At 54.8% G+C, this 23,185-nt stretch overlaps 2 protein-coding genes across 3 annotated transcripts in view; one reads left to right on the top strand and one right to left on the bottom strand.

Moving 5' to 3' along the window:
• Window positions 1-6,292: 6,292 nt before the first annotated feature.
• Window positions 6,293-14,084, bottom strand: KLHL17 (kelch like family member 17). Of its 2 annotated transcripts, XM_029962450.1 has the most exons (11): window positions 13,838-14,084; window positions 13,315-13,436; window positions 12,649-12,870; window positions 11,605-11,721; window positions 11,013-11,226; window positions 10,775-10,919; window positions 10,169-10,336; window positions 9,770-9,858; window positions 8,777-8,850; window positions 7,770-7,951; window positions 6,293-7,234 (listed from the first exon to the last, which is right to left on the bottom strand). In XM_029962450.1, exons 1-11 carry the CDS (start codon window positions 14,046-14,048, stop codon window positions 7,006-7,008), a joined length of 1,773 nt encoding a protein of 590 aa, XP_029818310.1. In that variant the 5' UTR covers window positions 14,049-14,084; the 3' UTR covers window positions 6,293-7,005. The 2 variants fall into 2 exon arrangements, with proteins under 2 accessions (XP_029818310.1, XP_017934995.1); XM_018079506.2 differs by lacking the exon at window positions 12,649-12,870 and having other exon boundaries at window positions 13,838-14,048.
• An 8,558-nt stretch (window positions 14,085-22,642) lies between these two features.
• The window catches only part of NOC2L (NOC2 like nucleolar associated transcriptional repressor), a 41,845-nt gene continuing 41,302 nt past the window's right edge, over window positions 22,643-23,185 (top strand). The window contains exon 1 of the mRNA XM_029962401.1: window positions 22,643-22,650. Coding sequence (XP_029818261.1) covers window positions 22,643-22,650 — 8 coding nt within the window. The remainder of the gene's footprint in view (window positions 22,651-23,185) is intronic.

Here is a 23,185-nt window from a genome sequence, read left to right as displayed (position 1 = left end):
TCCCGCCCCGCTGGCTGGGAGGGGCGAGCCAGGTACATGTTCCCTGTGACGAGGAATTAACCACGGAATTATCAACCCAGCGGTGCAGGGCACGAACGTTCCTTACTGTCCAACAGCACGGAGCTGGAGCCACTAATAAACCCATCCGGAGCGTTTTCCCCGGTGGAATTCGATCACCGTTCAGCCCGGGACGGGGGAAAATAAGATAATATTGGTGGTTATTGTTTAAGCAGTAACAAAAAATCTTTTAGGGTTGTTGCTCAAGGGTTCAAAAGGCTGCGCTCGGAATGGGCGTTCGTTGAAAAGAAACAGCTGGATTAAAGGTATAAAAGTAAATAAGCTGTGTGAAAATATAGGAAATAAGCAGGGGAAATCTAATTGGAATCTAAGGATTATGGAGAATTGATAGAGGAAGCAAAGAGCAAAAGGAGATGTGTGACCAGCAAAGCTAAAGGTGTATTTGTAGAAGAAATGCTTTAAAAGGAGGAAAACAAAAGATTTATGGTATGATTCCCTTACTGCGTGAAAATATAAATAACAAGTAGTTAATGACAAAAAAAAAAGGTAAATATTTCTGTGCAATGGATTGAAAAAAACCAGGCAGTTACAGCCATAGGGAATGACATTTCATTCTGTGGTCAGGTGGCTGTGAAAAAGTAAACACAAAACTCAGATGCTCTGGATCAGAAAATCCAGAGAATTCACGTTAAAGAGTTTCAAAGACCTGAACACAAAGGTTCTGGGTTGCAGGAAGTCTCGCAGGACCACAGAATTTGCAAAGAAATTGCATAAGTTAACAGGAATATCAGTGTTTCCATGGGTAAAACAACCACCCCAGTTAATTATGGGTTTGTCAGTTGACGCTGATTCCTGGGAAAATGATGTAACAGTTGTGAGGGAGTTGGATTAACTTTAAGGATTACAGGAGGAGAATATAATTAACACAAATCAACACGGGGTTGTGGAAATTAGATCTTGTCAAACTAATTTAATTGACAGCACGTTTGAAAAATAAATCAGATTTAGTTAATGTAAATAACAGTGACCCAAGCAATTACTATAAAGCACGTGATGTGACGTATCTACACCTTATTTTACGAAGGCTCTGAAGCACAACAAAGGCTGTAAATCCATAAATCTGTTACAGCCTGGCCAGCCAGGGAGAGACAACAGTGACTGTGAGCGGGGACTGTCCTCTGGGAAGAGGGCAGGGAGCAGGTTTTGCCTCCTCCCTGTTCCCAGGGACAGTCCAGCAGCTCCATCTTGCAGCAGAGAGGCTGCAGGGATGTGGTGATGCTGGAAGCACCTGAGTGGGGAACACACTTGTGACACACTTGTGACACTCTTGTGACAACCTGCTGGGGCAGAGAACCAGGAGGGATGCAGAGAAAGTGAAGGTGGGTGAGCTGAAGCTGGAAACAAGGCGTGTATTTTCACAGGAAAGGTTATTTCTCACCACAACAACTCCCAGGGTGTGTGGTGAGTCCCGGGTGATTTCTTCAACAGGGGATTTTTAAAACCAGGAGAGGGTGTTTTCTTAGAGAATCTGTTTGAATCAAACTGGGATTGGCTATTTCTGAGGTCTTACAGACATATTGGGTGTGTTAGGCTCTCTCTGTTTGCATCTTACCTTGCAGAAACAAAATCAACATATTCCCCAAAGAGGTGATTGCACAGAGAGAGCAGCTGATAACGGATATGCCATAAAATTTCTCCAAGGTTTCCCCATCTTTGACCTTTAAAAACAGCCTCCCTGTCCCCCTCCCCTTTCTGTCATATAATCCATTAACCCTTCATGGCCAAGCAAAGCAACAGGACACCCCTCCAGAGGGCCCCGATCAGAAATTCCCTAATTTTTATGGCAGGGTGCTTCTGTGAGCTCTGTTCTCTCTGCACAGCTGGGAAACGACTATCTGACAGCACAGCACCTCCTGGCAGAGATCAGAAATTACAGCAAACAGCACCAACTGTGTTTTACTCAGGAAAAGTGTGATTCCTCTTAAGGTCCGTGGCTAACACGGTCAGACTGTGACCAGAAACGTGCCGTTCCTCCAGCATGTTTGTTCTAAATAAAAACCTTACAGCTCAGAATAGTGACAGAACTACTGCAGGTCCTGCAAATACAGCTCACTTTGCTCGCTGGGACACCAGTGACACCACCACAGATGGCAGGGCCAGGTGTGACCAGTGGCTGAGGACAGTCCCCTCTCTCTGCGTGCTGGGTGCACCAGCTCGAGGGCTCACTGGCTCTGCTTCCAGGAGAACCTGAACTTGGAGGGAAGCAGCCTCCAGACTTCAGGAAGGCTTTCGGAGCACGGCAGTTATTTATAGAAGCCCCAAGCAGAAGCAGGAGCCTAGAGAGCAGCAGGAAAGAGGACACGGGCAGGGTTCCAGCCGAGCCAGGCATTCCGACCGCGCGGCAGACCGCGATGGGAAAGTTCCCTCCTGGGCCCCAGGGGATGCTGCCAGGCAGTTCTCATTGCTCTTTTCACCCCCTGAACTCCCCACACCGTGAAATGGGCTCGGCATTCCCCCCGGGAAGCAGGGACTGGCAGCATTTGGGAAGCAGAATGGGGCCGTCCAGCCCCTGGGCAAGCTGCGTGTGGCAGCTGGGGGTGCAGGAGGATGTCTCTCATCTGGTTTTCATTTCCACTGCAGGAAAAGCTGTCAACAGCACTGGGAGTCCTGGGGAGACCAAACTGGAATTTAATGGGCAGGGAGAGGTGTAAATCAGCCTGCCTCTGAAGCCTCTATGCCTTGAGTTGGGCTTTTCCCAGTGGTCTCCACAACCACCAGCATCTTGGCCCTGCTCTTTCTCTGGGATAGAGGGAATGTGTGCAGAGTGGTGGACACTCCCAGCACAACATCCTCTCTGGGAATACAAAGCCCCTTGTCCACAGGATAGCAGCCCCCCTGCCCAGGCATCCAGCACCATCAGCTGAGCCCAGGGCCAGGAGCTGGGGGAAGAGCTGCTCCTTTTAGCACAGAAGATCCTTCAAAACTGGTTTTGTTCCCTGTTGTCTCCTCTATTACATCCACATCAGCAGGGCCAGTCTGAAGTGGGCTCCAGAATGGGAGCCTGTCCCTGCTCTGTGCAAAATGCTGGACTGGTGACATCCAAACAGATGAGACCTCATAGAATCCTAGAACATCCTGAGCTGGAAGGGACCCACAAGGATAATTGACTCAACTCCTGGCCCTGCACAGACACCCCAACAATCCCACCCTGTCCCTCAGAGCATTGTCCAAACGCTCCTGGAGCTCTGGTACCCTTGGGGCTGTGCCCACTGCCCTGGGGGGCCTGTTCAGTGCCCAACCACCCTCTAGGGGAAGAACCTTTTCCTAATATCCAACCTAAACCTCCCTGACACATCTCATCAGTGGCTGCTCAGGCACAGATGCACATGAGCCTTCCATGAGCATCCTCTGCCTGGGGATCCTTCCCCTCCTCTGCCCAGGGCAATGCAGAGAGCAGCTCCTGCCTCCCCAGGAGTGAGCCAGAGAAGTGAGAAGGAAGGAAGGATGCAAGAGGCAGGATCCAGTATTCAAGAAAATGTCTTTATTGTACATGTTGGCTTCTATTGCTTGTATCCCCTCCCCAATCCCATGTAGTGCAAAAAATTCCGAGAAACAGAGTTCCACATAAATAAGTCGGATAACTTACAGAGAAATCAAAGTGACGACGGTTTGACATGGATTGGACCAGGTCTGCCCAGCAGCAGGACCAAGGGAACCTCTGCACCCTCGTCAGGGCAGGGGCTCCTGCCTGGCCTTGCTGCCTCCCTGCAGACCAACACCGGGGTCCCTGGGCAGAACACATCAACACACACAGCCTGGGCCCCCCCTCCTCGGGGACACCCCTCCGCTGGGAAAAGCTCACATGGGAAATCACACAAATAAACGTTTTGGGTGAGACACCACGAACTAAGACTGGCAGAGAAGCCACACGCAGAGTTGACGGTTCTCCTCCCCTCAGACAGGGTACTACGCACAGACAGACAGACACAGACACACGCCCCCTCCGAGGTCTCCTCCTCCTCCTCCTCCTCCTCCTCAGCAAGGGACGTGCAGCACCAGAAGCGATTCCACCCTGGCATCTCCCAGGGCAGATGCTGACACCTCGTGTCCACACAGTGTGGGTCGGGGTGCTCTGGACCCCCACAAGCTGCTGGGGAACTATTTTGCCCTTTCCTCCCTTCTCTCTCTTGCACAGGAAAGCAGTGAGCACCTGCATAGTTAGTGCAGCAGAGACACAAAAGGCTCCCTCCTCCCCAGGGTTCTGCTGAACAGGCTCAGTGGGATATTGCTCAGGACCCAACCAGGGGGGGACAGGAGTCACACTGCCCCTTTCCCTGATCCTCAGGAGGCAGGACAGCATCACACACCATTTTCAGTGTATGGAGGCCAAGGGCACATGGCAGAAGAATTCTCCTCAGCTGCTACATTTCTCGCTTCCCCTCTGGTTTTGCTCCCAAGGCAGCAGCCCCCCTTCATGCTACAGCAGCCACAGCTGGACCAGATGCTGAACCACTGCTATAACAACTCGTTCCTTGTTTGAAATCAGCCGTGTTTCCCCTCCAGCAGTTCCTCCCTGGCCCTGCAGTGCCCCTCTTTGCCGTGCCATGCTCCCTCCAGCAGCCTGGCTGGGCTTCGCTCTCCTTTTGCCATTCCTGACTCCTGCTGAGTTCTCAGCAGGATCTTGGAATGTCAGGCCAAGCCCAGCACCAGCACCTTCCACCTCTGACACGGCCATGGGGCCTTTGGGCTGATCCTCCTTCCAAGAGGACCCTGGAGCCAGGGTCACCTTGAGTCGATACGAGCCCAGCAGAAGAGTAAAATCCTGATGTTGGTTCTAGGAATGGGATGGAAAGGGTTGAACCTCGCTCAGGTGTGGGCACACGCACTAAACGGAGCAGACTTCACTGATTTCATTGGGTTTTTCGTACAAAGCAGATTCATCTGACCTTCTGAGGGCAGCCCACACGGACCAGGAGACAACCTGCACAGAGCCTGGACGTTCACAGACCCCTCTGCAGTACAGAGGAACAGGAGAGCTGCTGAGCTGGGATGGGCTGGGCAAGTGAGAGGGGGACAAAAAGCAAATTTAGAGTCTGTTCTAAAAGCCAAAAAGGCCTCCTCAGACTGAGAAGACCAGGCTGCCCCTGGGGGACTGGTTGGGGAGGGAAGCAGCTCAGGTTTTCAGAAGCTGCTGGTAATTTCAGGTGTCCAGCGTGAGGCACTGTGAGTGGGCTTGTAAAGTGTGTCAGTGGGCTTGCAAAACATGCAGGCACCAGTCCAGGAGAAATCAGACCGCAAAAAAAATTGTCTTAAGCTGGGGAGTCCCTGTTTCATTTCAAGCTCTCCTTTCACCCAACCTCCCCCTCAAAAAAAGGAGAAGAAATCTCATCACTTGAAAATTCAGGCCAACAAATCCCCACCACGAGTGTAATCTGAACTCTGTGAATGAGAAACGAGAAGGAGCAGGGGGAAAAAGGGATAAAGGAATTAGTTCCAAACAGTTAGATTGTATTCCAGTGCTACATTTGAACACTATTGAGGTACCAGTGGTTGAGTCATTCCTCTGTAATGCAGAGAACACCTGATCTGTGCCTCAGTTCACGGCTCACACGCACAGCACACGCACTGAAAACACCACCCCAGAGGCTCCGTGGCACGGGTGGGTCTAGGATAGGTCTGTGACTTACAGCACTAATTTATTCAACCTTCAGTTAATTAAAGGGGTTGCTTAATTGCCAGGGAGTCGCTAATTGCAAATGGTCCCTTCCGTGCTGCTTTCGCTGCACATTTGGTAGCTCACACATGCACACACCCCACACATCCATAGAGAACGTCTTCCAGGACACAGGCATCGTCTCCTCAACAAATGAGAAAAGTAATTGCATCCCTTCTGCTGCCTTAGAAGCAGATGGGATGGGGAATACCAGGGTAGCGTAGAAAACAAAGGGATATGAAGTCATTAAAAACTAAAATATTAGCATTCAAATAAAAAAAGGCAAAAAATTAATACCCAAAAGAAGTAATGCCAGGCAATCCTCCTCATTTAGAAGGCTGGACTGTTCTTTTTAAAGAACTGATAGCTCTCCACAAACCCAGAATCTGCTTTGCAGAGAGGGGAACAGCAAACAGGCCGATCCTTTCCCAGTCTGAGCCAGGACCACGTGCAGAGAGCAGGCAGCCACTCAGTCCTTTGAGCATGGGACAGCAATGGCATGGATGCCAACAAGGTCACCCAACCCATCTGCCTGGCTTGGGACTCCCCAGAGCAATGGCCAGCTGGGATCTCGGGGGATGAGGTGGGGGCCAGCAGAGCATGGAAACACTGGAGGGTTCAGGATGCTACGTCCAGTCCTGCCTCCGAACCTCACCTCCTCCAGGCCCTGTCCCTTAGCTGGGATTCTTCTGTTTGTGTATTTTAAGGCATCAATGAGACACCATTGAGAACCATACAGTGGCCTCAGAGTCTTTAACAGTGCACGATAGGCTTGGTAAAGAGTTTGGCTACAGTGACATTCAGAGGAGCGGTGGTTGCACATTCGCCGCGTCCTTGGCAGGAGCGCTGCCCACCTCAGCCACCCCACAGGGCTCCTGGAAGCCTCCAAGGCTGGCTGTGCTCGTGTGTGGCACCGGCTGGATCCCGTGAATCCAAGAAGCAGCAATGGTTTAGAGTTTCCCCTCCCCAAAGGAGATATGAGCCCTTGGGGCGGGCGGTGGGATGAGTCTGAGCGGAGCGGAGAGCACCCGCCTCGTCGCCCTCCGACCGAGGGTGCTCGTCCAGGAAGCACGTTTCTAACTGCTGGGGTCGCGCTGATCCGATGGGCGCCCCAAGAGCGGGGACAGCTCCGGGGTTCACAGGAGTGCTGGGGCTGCAGGCACCAACCAGGACCTCCGCTCCCCTCCTACAGCGACCGGCTGCCCCTCGGGGCCGGCCTAGAGCCCTGCCAGGCACCCCTGTCCCCTTGAGGTAAGGTACGTCCTGATTCTTTGTCAAAGGCTCGTCGAAGACACCGAGAGGGTGGGCGAGGAGGGGGGAGGGAAGTTGAGGAGTTCCAGCACGGCCACCCCCACGCTGCTCCGGCGGGTGAACATGCAGGACGCTGCCACCCACTTGTTGGTGCGGGGGTTGTACTTCTCGATGGAGTTGAGGCTGGAGCTCCCGTCGTTGCCACCCACGGCGTACAGCCACCCATCCATGGCCACCAGGTCATGGGTGCTCCTGCAACGACCACGCAGAGACCGCAGCGGGGTGAGGCTCTGGGGTGTAGGGGAGCTCAGCGCCTCGGGTAAACCGGCCCCACAAAAGGAGTGCCCAGCCTGACAGTCACCCAGAGAAAATGAACTACTGGAGTTCAAGCAGAGTGCAGCACAGACTCTCAGGTCCTCCCCTTCACTCTGACACTCTCATGCCACTGGAGAACCGCCACCTCTAAATAACAAACTCTAGGAGCCCAAAATCCTCGGACTTGCAAGCCTTAAATCCTCCCACAGCCCAGCAACATCTCCGTGGCCTCAGCCAGCGGAACCACCCGGTTCTTTACAGCCACACAAACTGCTGAGAATAAATCCCTCTGCAGAACACCCCTGCTCTGCCCTCCTGGCACACACTCCAGCCCCTCTCAGCGCAGCAGGAGCATCAGCCAAACCCCGGGAGGGGGGCACGGGCTGTGTTTTACAGTTTGCAGTGCCAAGCGAGGCACGGCGAGGTGGGATCCCCAATCCTGCTGCCACCAGAGCGGGGCACGGCTCCTTACCTGCGGATGTTCATGGGTGCCACGCTCTCCCACGTGTTGGTTTTGGGGTTGTAGCGCTCCACAGAGTTAAGGCAGCTGGTGCCATCGTTGCCCCCAGCCACATAGAGCATCCCCTCCAGCACGGCCACCCCCGCGCTGCTCCGGCGGCTCAGCATGTTGGCGATGGGTGTCCAGGTGTTGATCTGGGAACAGGCAATGGTTGTTCAACCAGACAGGTGTACAGGGCATTTTCCACCCATCCCTGGCCAAATCGGTCCTGTGGTATTAGTCCTGCTCTAACCACACAGCTCCTGGCATGACGGTCCTCCCCCCCCAAAAGGACTTCTGGGGGGAACCCACTTCTTTCCCTTCCACTCTGCCACAGTAAGAGCAGCACAGAAATCTCTGCTGAGTGGCTCAGGAAAGTGCTGTGGGAGCTGGCAGGAGTCCTGCCATCCCAGGGGCACAGAGATCCCTGTGCCAGGCCACCAGTCGTGTCACAGCTGGATCCAGCCTGGCCATGGGGGTTGAGCTGTATCTATTTCCAAGTATTGTATTTTGCAAGTACGACTGCACAGCTCACGAAAAACCTCCAGGACCTTCTCTCTTATTTTTTGCAGCAATCTCCCCTGCTCAAGCAGAGCTGTGAATCCTCAGGCCCAACACATGTCCCCAGCCTGCCACACTCCCTGTTCACCACACTGGATGTGCACAGTGCAGGACCTCAGCTGGAAGCTGGAAACAGCTCAGGGCATGTACCAGGACTGTTCTTCCTACAGAACTCGAGCTGGCCTACAGGCAGCAGGGTAGAGAGTGTTCTGGTGGCTGAAATCTCGCAGTGGTATCTCAGAGCCTGCATGGATCAGCTGTGGCTCATTTTGCTCAGGATCACACCCCGGGTTCTCTGTCCCTGTGGAAGGGGCTGATACCCACTCCTTGTTACAGTCATGCACAGTGGCTTAAGTCCTTTCAGGCACCACAGAGGAGGGGAGAAGGAAAAAGTTTATAAAAATCTCTCTTGTATTTACCTGGGGCTCATATTTCTCTACCGTGGCTAAGTGGGATGAGCTGTCGTATCCCCCAACAGCATAGAGGTTGCCTTCTGCAAAGACAGTCACACAGGCACTGGAATTAGCTAAAGACATGGTCCCTGTCCCAACATAGGTCCCACAACACTACAGGTGCCACCCTATGGGTGCCCACACAGGTATGAGCTGAGCCTCCCGTGCCCCAGGCAGCCAAGCTCCTCTCAGCAGGGCTCCCCCAGCTCCCCTCCCCTTCCAGCATGGAGTGTTGTGAAATATTCATCAGGCAGTTTCTCTGCCACGCTCCAAGCTTCCCAGAGAACTCCTTTGCCTGCTGCTTCTTGACCTCCTCATTACAGGAGCTGCAAGTGCTCCCTGCTGGAGCGACGGGCTATTTTTAGTGGTGGAGGATGGAGCAGGGGAATGCCAGTATCGGCTGTGGCAGGCACAGTGTGAGCTGGTGATGGAGGGGAGGGAAGCTCTGAGTCAGCACTGAGAGCTGAAACCAGAGAACAGGGCAGGGGAGAGGCACGGGCACACTGGGACACCGTGTGGCAGTTCTTGGGAAGGTGGGAAGCATCCCCAGGGAGGCCCAGCACCTGCTTGGCTGAGAGTGGGACTTGTATCATCAGCAAAAGGACTGTCCTGCTTTCATACTGAAGGACTAACAAGGTTGTGCCTTCCTTTTCTAGGGACAGGGGATCATTCACAGCCAGCCCCTTGCTCCAGAGTAGAAGGGGCACAAAGGAACAAGTTGTGGGTCCCCTCAGGAGTTGCCTAGAGTGTGATGAAACCCAGTTACTCAGGAGACTGAGGAGGAGGGCAGAGGCAGGCAGCATGTCAGGACATGGCAGAGGGATGGCTGGGCCATCCGGACTCATAGCAAAGGGAATCTGGGGAGAGGGGGCAGGAACTAGGACAGAACATCAAAAGGAACCACCAGGAATGCAAGAGAGCCTGCACAGAAGCCCGTGAGGTCCTCGTGCCATCACCCACCTAGAGTTGCCACCCGGACGTAGCGTCTCCTGGTGCTCATGGCAGCGATGGATGTCCAGGTGCCTGTCAGAGGGTCGTACCTCTCTGCGCTGCAGCAGGCAGGGACACAGGAACATAAGGTGTGACACTGGAAAAGCCCAGGTCAAAGCTCTTTGACACAGGCCCTCAGGGGCAGCTCCCAAGGAAGCTTGGGAATAGACAGGGAAAATAGGAGGGAAGAACTGACAAAGGCTGCGTCCTGTTGTGGCAGAGGGCTACAAAATGGTTTTTCCCCATTGGATTGCGACACATCTACCCTGGGGTCAGTCCATGGGTCAGGAGCAGGGCTCCCAGGCTCCCAGCACCAAGGACATTGCATGCACAAGCAGTGGAGGAGCCTGTAGCAATGCAATCCCCTACCTGTTCAGGCACGAGGCCCCATCGTACCCCCCAGCAGCATAGAGAAGCCCATGAAGTGCTGCTACACCCAGACAGCTCCTCCTGGTGCCCATGGACACCTCAGGTTGCCAGGAATTGGTGACAGGATCATAGGACTCCACTGTAGCCAAGTCAGAGGTCCCGTCGTAGCTGTTGGGAGAAAAAGGGAGAACAAGCTGCTCAGAGAAGCTGTGGCTGCCCCATCCCTGGAAGTGTCCAAGGCCAGGTTGGACAGGGCTTGGAGCAACCTGGGCTAGTGGAAGGTGTCCTTGCCCATGGCAGGGTGTTGGAACAAGATGACCTCAAAAGTTCCTTCCAACCCAAACCATTCTGTGATTCTGAGAGAAATGGGGGTGGAACCATGCCAGTCCAGGACACGGCCACCACCAAAACAAGAGCTGGTGAACTCACAACTCCGAACCACAGGGCAGGGAAGGGCTTTTCAGTTGCTACCCCACAGATCCTGGATGGTCCATCCAGAGGTGAGCTCCGGGAGGCTCTGCTGGCCACCCCTGCTCCTGGGGCAGCTCTGTGCTGCTCTCCCCACAGGCTCTGCTCACACCCCACCACCTCCCGTGCCCTCCTTACCCGCCCACAGCGTAGAGCTTGTTCCCAATGGCCGCGACGCCCACCCTGGCCCTGCGCGTCGACATGGAGGCCACCATGTGCCACCGGTCCGTCCGCGTGTCGTAGGCCTCACAGTCCCCGTGGATGGCAAACAGGCTCCCTCCACCTGGGAGGGAGGGCAAACAGAGCAAACCCGGCCCACAGGGCCCCGGGACAGGGTCGGGATGCGGGTGAGGGGGCTCCCTTCGCAGGGCCTTACCCACGGAGAAGAGCACCGTGCTGGCCCCCTCGCAGCGCCGCGGCCTCGTCCGGCTGTTGCTCAGGACGCCCCTCTGCTCCGGCATGAGGTGGTACTTGAGGGCTTCGATCAGCAGGTCCTTGCACTCCGAGTGGTGCCGCACCAGCAGCTCCGTGTCCACGTTGCTCATGAGGAAGTCCCGGCTCAGCAGGGGCAGTCGGACGCACTTCATGAGCTGCGAGGGGAGAGGAGGCCTTTGGATGGGGATAAGGCAAGGGGGAACAGGTTTAAACTAGAAGAGGAGAGATTTAGGTTGGATATTAGGGAGAAATTCTTCTCTGTGAGGGTGGTGAGGCTTTGGCACAGGTTGCCCAGAAAAGCTGCGGCTGCCCCATCCCTGGAAGTGTCCAAGGCCAGGTTGGAGCAACCTGGGCTAGTGGAAGGTGTCCATGGCCATGGCAGTGGGGTGGAATGAGAGGAGCTTTAAGGTCCCTTCCAATACGGACTGGAAATGGTATGATGGGACCTGCTGTCCCTCCAGCCATGTCCCCACCCAGCCCAGGCACTCAGAGCTGGTGGGTAGATCCAGGCCACCTTCCCAGCACACACTCACCCTGGGGACGTGCTGTCTCCTGCTGTCCACATCATGTTTGACCCAGCTGAGCACAGCCCGGTACACCTCCTCCTCCGATGGCACATTGAGGCTGTCACTAGAAATGAGGTCCAGCACCTGCAGAGCAGGGTAAAAGAGGCAGTGTTGGTTGGTATGGACGGGGAGGAGAGGAGACATTCACACCTCCAAGGAACTGCATTGCCAGAGGCAGAGCCCTGCCTCCTGTAGATGCTGGAGGTTGAAGGGTGCACAGCCCTGGGTCCCCCAAACCAGGAGGTGCAGCTGGTGTGGAGACAGCTCTGCCCTCAGTCATCATCCCCCAGCTCATCCCCCCCTTCTGTGGCTGAAGCTGCTGCAATTCCTGACACTTCCAATCAATGTCAGTGAGAGCAGGCAGACGACTCTGCTTGCACAGGCCCCTTCAATATTTCATGGGACAGACCCGCATGGCCTGGCTGGTTCCAGAGCACTCATTTCACTTGCCAAGGACTGTGGAGCCAGAGCAGGTGGAGATATGCACCTCCCCTCACTGCCACGCACCCCCTGCCCCAAGAAGGGGTGAAAGGAGGTGTCTGGGTCCTGCTGAGGGGCCACACAGGGTCAGAGCAAGGTGCAGAGCAAGGACCAGGAGTGCCTCCTGGCCAGGGCACAGCAGAGGAGCCAGGGGCCATCCTGGCACACGATGAACAGCAGGAAACATTAGCTGAGCTCTGAATTAAACATCACAGCTACGTGACCAGGGCAGGCAGGACTTATTCCCTGGACTGTGCGCTCAGAGCTCACATGGCAAGCACCAGTGACCAAAATTATCCTCTGTCCTACCCTCCCATCCTTAATTCCCATGGGATTAAGTTCTCTGACAGCAATCTTCCCACACATTGAACAGAGAGGATCAAAGCACAGAATCTGGGTATGTTCCCTTGCCAAACTCTGTCCCCTCAGTGCAGGTTCCTTGGGCTTTTGACACACAGGCTGTGCCTTCCAGGACAGAGCACGAGAAGCTTTGCTGCACCCACACCTTCACACTCCCGTCAGGGGCCTCACCTGTTTAAGAGGCAGCAGCATGAACTCCTCTGTCTTGGACACCTCCACGAAGTGTTGGAGGACGTACTTGTGAGCAGACTTGAGGAGGTCACTGCAGGAGTGGGTGTCAGCAAAGCCCCGGATCCCCAGGCAGTTGGATGGGTCGAGCTGGCTGAGCAGGAACTTGCAGCAAGCATCCCGCACACCATTGAGCTGAAGCAGGCTGGCAGCAGGAAGAAGTGTCTGGCAGTGGGAAAGAACGGGGGAAAAGAGAGTTTCCAGGGCAAGGAAACCATTTCCACCCTCGTCTCACTGCAAGCCACGAGCAGAACAGGTTTACTGAGCACCTTCAGGCACACAAGCGCAGGGAAGGACAGAGCATTCCTTGTTTCCAAGAGAACTAAGGTAAAGAACAGCTGAGAAGGACACCAGTAACACCCCACAGGGCCAGGAGAATGGCAGGTGCTCAGGAATAGACCTGGGCATTGCACAGTTCTTTGAGGAGCCATTCCCAGCCCCTCTGGGCACGGGGAAGCAGGTGAACTCCCTGACCACTGCTAGATCCAGCTGCCTTCACGGAAAAAACAGCTGGCAGTGCTGAGCAGAAGGAAAGAAGAGTCCCCAGGAGGCGAGTTTCGTACAGAACAGCTTTGTGGAAGGGAGGGATTCTGGGGGGGAAGCTCCTACCTGCACGTTCCCCTCTCCCACCACGATCTCGGCGGTGTAGGCGTATTGCACCAGCTGCTCCAGGGCCTGGGGGTCGATGTCATGCAGCGTCACGTGGGTCTGGCGGCTCTCACTCATCTCATCTGGGGCAACACAGACACAACAATGAGCAAAAATCCCTCAGCAGGACTTGTTTCCCCACAGGAGAGTCTAACCAAGCCTCATCCACCTCCGCATCACAGCCCAGGAGGGTCTTCTGCCCCTCTCTTAGCAAGGAGTGCGCTCTAGGGAAGGGGGTCCATGTCTGCAGGAGGGGTATCAAGACACCTCTGCAGGGGTTATGGGCACAGGGGTTCAGGGTAGGGAGTCAAAGGAGGAGTATTACTGCACTTCCTCACTGAAATGACACACCGGCACCACAATTCCATAGGGCAGGGCAGCGAGAACAGGGAGCAGGGCAGAATGCGGAGGGGTTGGCAGAGGGCAGAGGGTTTGGAGGGCAGGGAGAGCCTGTCCACGGGGGAAAGGAGGACTCTCTACTTGCTTGTGAACATGGCGTGGAAGTACGGGCTGCACGACGCCAGCACCACCTTGTGGGCCTTGATCTCCTTGGTGCCCACATGGAGCACGATGTCGCAGAGCAGCCCCCGCTGCCTCATGCGGTTCATGCACACGAAGGCATCGTGATAGTGGCGCTTGGAGTTGTGGGAGATGCTGTGCCCGTCGCGGTTGAGGAGCTGCACACCCCCTTCCATGGCTGCAGGACGGAGCTGGGGGGTTTTCCCCTTCTCACCGGCTCTGGCATGGGGGAAAAATAAAGTATTAGTCAGGCAAAAACAGCTCCAGCTTCACATTGAGAGAGGGTAGGGCTAGATGGGATACTGGGGAGAAATTCTGCCCTGTGAGGGTGGTGAAGCCCTGGCACAGGTTTCCCAGAGAAGCTGTGGCTACCCCATCCCTGGAAGTGCCCAAGGCCAGGTGACAGGCTTGGAGCCAACCTGGTCTAGTGACAGGTTCCCTGCCCATGCAGGGTTGAAACTGTTTGCATCTTTAGTTCCCTTCCCAGTCCAGTTATCTGTAATTCAATGACTCTATAAAAACAAAAAATTGCCTAATCAGGGAACAAGGGCATTTTATTTGTGCTGAGACGTTTCCTCCCCACGCTGTTTCCATCCAGGCTGCTCACGCTGTTTCCAAAGGCGTTTGACTGTCTCCGTGCCAGCATCACCCAAAAGGTGGGGATGAGGGGAATGACTGAGCACAGTGGGAGAGGGGAGGGAGCAGGAGAAAAAAGCAGCTGAATATGAAAATAAGCACGCTGTGCTGCACGCGTCGCCTGCCCCGCATCCCCTGCGGGCGAGGAAATCCCCCTCAGCCTCCCCTCACACCTACACCCGCCGAGCCGGGCCTAAAAATAGAAACCCACCGCTCTGTGCCTGCTCAGCCACGAATGCAGCCATCTATTCCTTTTTTTTTTTTTTTTTTTAAGTAGCAGTTGTATCACGTACTAGAGTCTGGGGGAGGAAAAAAGATGAATAAACATGTTTCCTGAGCGGAGAGGAGCCTGCGATGCCCTTTTCTATTTGCATCAGCCTCTGTGATACGAGAATTCCTCATCTCGTTGTCAGCAGGGGAAGGCTCAGGGGCACACAACAAAGGCAGTGCCTGTTGATGCTTTCCAGTAGTGAGAGCAGGGTGCCACGGTGCCCTTGACAGGAAAGAAGGGCCTGTGAGGTAACTGGCCTCCTCCTACACCCCTGGGAAAGCTGCAGCATCCCCAGGATACCCTCTCTCTCCTAATTCACATGTGGACATAAGAGATGCCTGCACAAAGGAGGTTTATAGTTATTAACATCTCTGCCTGGGCTCCAGAGGTCCTTTCCCAGAGCAGGTTTAGGGCAGAGGGTAGACAGTGCTTGCCCACCTTTATTCCCATCCCTAGCTGCAAGCTCAAGGGTTTTCCTCACCTGCTTGAGCTGGTTTCTCTGTGTAACACACTGCTGAGCATACTCGTCCCCATCAGTATTTAAGTCATGTTCCAGCTCTAAAGCACTCGCCTCATCTCTCCTGGGTGCTGGGAGTGAGGAACGGGAGCTCCCAGCTCCTCAGCAGCAGGGGGACAACGCAGGACAGGGCAGAGGAGCTGGGAAAAGATGGGATTTCTTCTCCTTGTGCTCTGGGAGACTTGTGAGGGAAGGTTAGCCACCCTGGAGGAGCACAGAACTGGGCTCCAGCGGTCAGGGGAGGGACAGAGAGGGCACAGCAGGCTGAAGGTGGCTGCGGCCGACGCACTGGCACGGCAGGAATCAAACGCGATTCCAAAGAGTCGGAAGCGCTGGGCTCCCTTCCCAGCCCTGCCACTGAGTCACTGCATGACTCTGGGCAAGTACAAATGCAGGATGACAAGGGGTGACATTATCTTTCCTTGCTATGATTCTCGTGGCCAGGAGAGCAGCGATTGCTCAGTCCCCTCTCCAGGCACACCTCCCTGCTGTCACCGGCGAGGGGCCACCCCGAGCTATGTCCCCTCTGTGTCACCTGGTCTCTGATGCGACCAAGCAGGGAGCAGGGCTAGAGGGAGATGCCATCCCACTGCCACTGGGCTCCACGAGCATCCCCACAGCCAGGGGACAGTCCCACAGGCAGCCTGAACCAGCTCTGCTTGATGGCTTTTTGGCTACAGCCACACCACAGCCTCAGCAATCCAGCTCTGAAGAGCCACTCACCCACCCACCAGCCCCTCTGGGTCAGGGTCACCCTCCTGAAGCCCTGGCATGGGGCTGCTTGAAGGTTTGAAGTGGGTACAACGCCTTCAGTCCCGCTTCCCCCTGTCCCCTCTGCTCCACAACAACTTGTTCCCAACAGAGCTCTTTTGCTTTAATGGATCAGAATATATAACCAGTGGGGAAAAAGGAAAGGAACAGAAAGGAACAGAAAGGAACAGAAAAGAACAGAAAAGAACAGAAAAGAACAGAAAGGAACAGAAAGGAACAGAAAGGAACAGAAAGGAACAGAAAGGAACAGAAAGGAACACCTCACTGCTGCTCATGCTGCTCCCAGTGCTGAACCCTCCACCTCGCTGGCAGCACTAAATATTCCTGATTTCCTTGTTAAAACTTCATTCCCAGGAAATGAAGGCCTACGAGTGCCACTAAGATGTAATTAATGGGGAACAGTGCCTGGACCACGGGAGACAGTGAAGCAGTGTCCCGAGCTCCAGAGGGGGAAAGGAAACACAAGCCCACTTTTGTGGAGCACACAGCAGCAGGAATGCACGTGTCACGCGTCGGCCGGGGCGGATGCGGTGCCTGACTTGTAATAACTCCGAGGTTATGGCAAAAAAAAAAGGGGGGGGAAAAAAATAAAAAGGAATAAAAAAGAAGGCGTTTGTTTGGCTTCCATGCGACAGAGCGTGGCCGTGCATAACAGCTCTGTTAATTAATGCAAATGATCCCTGCCCCCAAAGGGAGGCCTGTTCTCTCTGCACAAAAAAACCATATTTTGCTGGGAGTGAAAAGAAGTGTGTTGAACAATAAACAGGGAACAGAGTATCCCCCAGGGAGGAGTTCCGAGCCTGCCCTTTCCCCAGGAAGGCCCTGGAGAATGGCTTTTTTGTTGACAGCCTGGATGGGGATTTTGTGTCTGGCAGGCGAGTTGGGAGACCACGAGGACACATCCTGTGCAGCTGGTCAGATGTTGGGGATGAGGCTTTGCTGGGGATGAGAGGACATCCCCTACTCCAAGGCATGCCATGCCCTAAGGCCTGACACACAATCGTCCTTAAATCCATCACCTCCACGTGTGCCCTATCCCTGTGTTGATATCCCAGTAAGCCAGTTACAAAGCCCTGTTTTGTGTGCACATCATTCCATCTCCCACAGAACTGCTGCCATTGGACCTGTGGAAAAGCCATGGAGCCCCTACTTGGCACTCACCTCGACCCCAGTGTGTCACAGCACTAACAGGGCAGCAGAGACCAGTTTCCCTTTCAGGGGAGTGGTCCCCCCCACCCCGTTCCTGGGCACTGGGGGTCCATTCCCCAGGCACAGAGTCCCTGTTTTTGCCTGCAGACCTCCTCTGGCTCAGCCCTAGGCAGGCAGGGGCTCCTGGCAGTGCTACTCTGTTGTGCCCAGCAGCTTCAGATCTCCACTCCCAGAGCTGGAGCCAAAGCAGTGCCCCCACAATAGCACAGAACTCACCCAGGGGTGGAGCAACAGCACGGATCCCTGGGGAAGGAGGGGACCACAGTGGAGTCACAAGCAGGAATCACTCCTTCCAAGTGCATCTCCATCTCCCCTGCACCAGAAATCAGAATTCCCCTTTTTAACCCCCTCTGAGAGGATTCACAGCCCATTTTCCAGTCCAGCATTCCCCAAAGAACTGAAACGTGCAACACCACTCAAGGCAGGAGCAGACTGGGGCAGCCCAAGGGGGCACAGGCAAAGCCCTGCCCAGCTGTGGGGGTGGGCACAACTTCCCTCCTGGGAGCAGGGCTGGGAAGACACGATGTGCTCCTGTGTTCCTGCAGACTCTTCCTTCCCTTCCACAGCCAAGGGACACAAACAGCTGAGCTGGCAGTAACAACAGAGGCTGTTGTGCTGTGAGACCATTAACAGAGCTCGTGCCAGCATCCAGAGATGCAGCTGAGCTCACTGCACATTTCACCTTCCTTATGGCTTTGTGGAGACCCCAAATTTGGCTGAGCTGACCCTTTTGTGGAACCCTTCCATGGCTCTGAAGCCCACTAAGCAGAAGCTTTAAACTACCAGACAATTAGCAGCATTTTTGCATCAATAATCAGATGCCAGGGCTGTTTTCACAGACTACAGCAGATATACACTGCACTTACAGCTCAAGCCTGGATATCCCAAATTCTTCCTTCTTTCAGAGGGCCTGGAACTGCCTACTACAAAATATATTGCTTTCCTACCTTTCCTGCTCCCTTCCCCACGATAAACACCAGCAAAGAGGATTGGGAATCATCCAGTTGTATATGCCCAGGACTCAGATGCAAAGCAGGCTCTAAATCCAGGCAGTTGTCCCCACCAGGACATGTCACATTAGTGTCACTGACACAGATAGAAAAAACTGCTCACTACAATGCTTTGGGGTTCAGTCCCTCCTCAGCCCCTGTAAGGCTTTGCCTGGATCCAGGGAATTCAGGCAGACACTGACAGTGTGCAGCAGCTCACATTCAGCCTTTTTAATACAAGGTTCATTGCCTGTTCAGTCTAGAAGAGTCAGCAACTGGAAGGAAGCAGAGGGAGGAAGCTGGTTCAGGACAAGGGAGTGAGATGCTCTGAACTGCAGGTCCTGCAAGGGCTGATTTACAGCTGCACCTTGGACAGGGGTGAGGGCTGAAAACGCCGATGGGAAGTGTGACATAACGTGGCAAAGGGAGCTGTCATTCCTGGCACCAGCTCTGCCTTCAGGAGGGACACCAGAACTGGGAAGCTGGTGGTTTCAGCCCAGACTGAGGGCTTGGACACCTTGGAGCCCTCTGGCAGCTCCTGACGGAGCTGAGAACACACAAGTGGGGTGAGGAGCAAGGAGGAGCACACCCCCAGCCCCAAACACCTCTCCCCACCTCCTCTCCTCTCTGCTGTTCCCCCTGCCAGCCCTGCCAGCCCTTCCCCAAGCCCCCCCCGCTGCGGGTGGGAGCCGAGGCACTCGCTGCTCCTGCGGATCCATGGAATTAATCTGCTCTGAGCCAGCCTGAAGGCAGCACCGGGGCACCGCAGACAGCGCTGAGTCTGCAGGACTGAGAATCCCCAGCTCTCAGTAGGGTTTGGTGGTGTGGGGTTTTTTTTGGTTTTTTTTTTTTTTTTAATGAATTAGGCATAACTGACACGCACTGAATCCTCCTGTCTAGACATCTGCAGAGAAGTGACAAGCTGCCAGAGAGGATGTGGAGCCTCGGCAAAGGGGGTGGGGAGGACAGGGAAAAGCTGCACACAGTTGCCAGCTCTACAGCACAGAGACAGTGCTGGCTCCAGGCAAGAAGGGCATTCAGCACACTGACCTCGGCAGTGTCTTTCAGCAACTCACTGGGTTGTAATCAATCGGCCCCTGGTGCACACAGAAGGCTGGAGGTCTTTTCTAATTAAAGCCTCGCTCCCCAATACTCCTGGGGAGCTTTGTTTGGAAGCTCAGCTCGAAGTTGCTCTCAAGTCACCCCAGCTCACGCTCAGAAGCGCTTCAGCTGTGAGAGGAGGGAGCCTCAATGCACTGGGACATTCTCATACCTGAGAGAGATGAAGGGCATCCAGCCTGCTTGGTGCCCACCTGAGTACACAGCCTTCTCCCTCACTTCCCACAGGCAGCAGCTCTTCCTGCAGACATCTTCAAATCCAGCTTTCTCCTTCCTTATTTTGCTGCTCCAAGCAGGACTCCACGGTTGAGGGATTTAGAGGCATCTGAGCTAAGGCTTGGGTCATTTTCAAGTAATTGGCTGTGAGGGTCAGGACTCGAATAGGTTTGGGACTGCTGAACTCCCAGGTTAGGGAGGAACAAGAAATGGAAACGGATTCATGCCTTGAGATGCTCAGCAAAACGTGCAGTTCTGCAGCTGCACTGGGGTTACACTGGGGTTACAGTCCAGCCCAAAGTGCACCAAGGCCTAAGTGAAATGAGCCCTTTGACTCTCTCAAGGACTGGAAATGTGGGTCGTGTCCTAATTCCCCCTTCCCAGTGTCCCCCAGCAGGCACGGGAGAGGAGCTACTGTCGCATCCAGAGCTATTTTTCGGCACCAGCAGTGCCAAACCTCCACACACAGGCATAAAGCAAGTCCCCTCTCCAGGCAGCAGGGATAATCACCAGCTTCAGCTGCACTGCCCAGCACTGTGGTATTCCTGCCATCCCTCTGCCCTTCCCTGTGACAGACATCTCTGTCCCCAGCTCGTTTTTCAGACAGGTAAACACAAGATGAGAGCACTCAGGTCACTGGAGGCAGCCTGTATCCAAGCACCTCCATATTCCTGGCTCCTAGACTTGCCCAGGAGCTCCCTCTCTATCTGCAACATCCTTGGCCAGCAGCTGTTTAAAGAGGGATTGTGCCCTTTACCTGTCTGCTGTGCAAGATGATGGTGGCTCGAGAAGGTGGGGCAGTTCAGAGCAGGTCACTCATGCTCAGCAGTGCCCTGATGTCAGACAAAAGTGATGGATTTGGGGAGACCCAGCAGGAGACATCACCTGGCTCCTAAAGGGAAGGTTGACTCCATGACACGGGGCAGCGTGGCCTCGTGGCTCCAGAAGCAGGGAAAGGAGGAAAAAGCACCTGGATCTGCTGGCTGCAAACAAGCAGGCAGATCTTTTACAGATGGACAAGACACGGAATAATTCCGCTGGCAAGTGCTGCCCAGGAGTGACTCTCCAGACCAGGAGGTCACCAGAGGAGGTCACCACCTGCACCCCGGCTCACCCCTTCCACAGGACCCACACCACGTTCCTGGAGGGTTTACAAAGCCTCCTGCCAGCCTCTGTTGTAGTGTGGGCTGGCAGCATGGACGTACCAGACCAGATCCACCTCTCCTCCTCTGAACCAGCTCTCAGCTTCACACTGTGGAGCAGTGGGAGCCTGTTTTCAAGCCAGAAAACAAGAGGATTCCCTCACATCTTCTGCCAGGCAACAGCACGGGCCACATACACGAAAACTGAGCTATGAGGAGCATGTGACATAATGGCCTTGAGCTCGCTGGTACAACTGGGGGCCTGCCAAGGCCCTGGGAATTTCAGCTGAAGGAGCTCGAATTCCTGCCCCTGAGGAGTCACATCCTTTAGAGAAGGTTTGCAGCCAGTTCCAGCAGGCCAGACAGAAAGGATGAAGCCTCTCAAGCCTCCCAAGCCCAGCTTGCCTAAGGGTTTGGAGGCAGGGCTCCAGCACCTGAGGAAATCCAGAAGCACTGGGACTTCAGTATTTTTTTAAGCTGCTGAGCCTGAAATGCAGCAAAACAAGCCCAGAACCGTCTCCCCAGCAGTTCTCCAGCCTTCAGAGCACTCCTGCCTTGATTTCCATGCGCCACTCCATCTACAGAGACCCGGCCTGATGCTGAGGGAGCAAGGGCAGATGGCCACTGTCTTTTCTGGCAGAACAAAGACGCTCCACTGCCACCCCCACCAAGCTGACCTCAGTTGACAGGAAGCATCAGGGACCATCCCTGCTACCCAAGATGCTATGGAGCAACTCCATTTGGATCCTGGGCTATCAAGCCAAGAGAGCAGGTGCCTGTTATGCCTGCCAGCTCCTGGTGTGCTCTGAATTAGATGCTATTTGCTGTGATTCATTAATCAGTCAGTGCTCAGGAAGGAAACTCAGATCTCTACATCCAACATCTCTGAGTCTTACTCACTGCTATGCTGAATAAAGGATTTCCAGCAGATGTTCATGGGTTGGGAGAGAAACTTGGGGTGCAGAGGGAGGAGATTCCACAGAGATGTTTGTTTAGCTGTAGGGACCATAACCAAAAGGCCATTAGACTCTGAAGTGTTAGTGAGCCCCAAAACAGCAAACCTGTAACAGAGCAGCATCTCCTGGTGCAAAAGGCCAGACTGCTGGGATCAAAAGCACCCAAATATCCACATGTTGCTGAATCACTCCAGAACTAACCTCCCTCCTGGTGGTCTCCAGCAATAGAGAGACCCCCCAAAACAGTGCTATGGTATAGCAAGCATTGAGGCCACAGGAGAGCTGTCTCCCTGTGGAGAGACCCCACCAAAGCAAGGCCACTGCTTCTGCAGTCTGAGCCTGGCACAAAGCCTGGTCGGTGGCCAGAGCAGAGACACACAGAGCAGGGACTGACACACAGAGCAGGGACTGACACACAGAGCAGGGACTGACACACAGAGCAGGGACTGACACCCTTCCTTGCTGTGGGGAAGCCGAGGTCACAGGGCTGTCACTCCCTGGAGAGGGAGGCATTTGCTCAGCCAGCAGTACCAAACCAGCTGCCTGCCTGGCCTGCTGCTCCCAGGATCAGCTCCAGCAGCAGCAGCAGCGATGTTGTAGCTCAAGGAGAGCCCTCTGCCCTGACAGTCACTGCAGAGGCCACAAAAAAAGCTGTGTCCTACTTCCTCCCCCCCCTTCCCCACTCCCAAGTTTCCAGAAAACCCGAGGCAACATTTCTCCCTGTGTCCTTCAGCTCCCCCATCACCAACAAAACACTGATACCGGTGTGCTTCCACCCAGGGCACGGAACACCAAGGCCAGGCCAGACCCCTCTCTGCGGCTGCTCCCCGGGCTCCAGAGCTGCGGCTTTTCCCTTTACCAACGGGATCTCTCCAGGACTTGGCAGAGGACAGGGAAAGGAGGGCACGCTCAGCACAGGGATGCTGCCGGCCTCGGCCACGGGGATGCCGCGGTGCAGAGGCTGGAGACGGCATCGGCTGTTCCAAACCTTTGGAAATGTTTTGGAAGCGGCACCGGTTGTACCAAACCTTTGGAAAAGGTTTCCCCCAGACCCCGAGAGCAAACTTGCCTTCCCAGGAGGGATGCGCAGGAGCAGCAGAGTGGGGGAGCTCCTCTCGGGGGTCCCCCCTGCTGCCTGTCCCCCCACCTCCCACGGTAACCCCTCCGGTTTGCCCCACACCCCAAAACCCCTCCGGATGCCCCTCCTCCCGCGGGGTCCGGGTCCCCTGGCCCTGCCGGGGAGAGGGAGGGGAAGAGGGAGAGGAAAAGGGAGGAGGAGAGAGAAAGGGAGAGGGAAAGGGAAAGGAAGAATAAAAGGGAGAAGGAAAGGAAGAGACAGAAGGAGAGGGAGAAGGAGAGGGAGGGAAAGAAGAAGAGGGAGAAGGAGAAGGAAAGGCAGAGGGAGAGGAAGAGAGAGCAGAGCAAGAGGGAGACGAGAAGGAAGAAGAAGAGTGAGAGAGGGAAGGAGAGGGAGAAGAAGGAAAGGG

The sequence above is a fragment of the Manacus vitellinus genome, unplaced genomic scaffold (assembly GCF_001715985.3).
Source record: "Manacus vitellinus isolate BGI_N305 unplaced genomic scaffold, ASM171598v3 scaffold_46_pilon, whole genome shotgun sequence".
In the NCBI taxonomy this organism is placed as follows: domain Eukaryota; kingdom Metazoa; phylum Chordata; class Aves; order Passeriformes; family Pipridae; genus Manacus; species Manacus vitellinus.
This window is presented reverse-complemented; position numbering and strand designations above follow the sequence as displayed.

Excerpts from the sequence above, each read along its gene's own strand:
- KLHL17 (XM_029962450.1), bottom strand. The coding sequence starts at position 14,048 with ATGGAAGGGGGTGTGCAGCTCCTCAACCGCGACGGGCACAGCATCTCC. Across the intron at positions 10,920-11,012 it reads CACGGTGCTCTTCTCCGTGG|GTGGAGGGAGCCTGTTTGCC; the intron begins GTAAGGCCCTGC and ends CCTCCCTCCCAG. Across the intron at positions 8,851-9,769 it reads CGTCCGGGTGGCAACTCTAG|AAGGCAACCTCTATGCTGTT; the intron begins GTGGGTGATGGC and ends CTGTCTTTGCAG.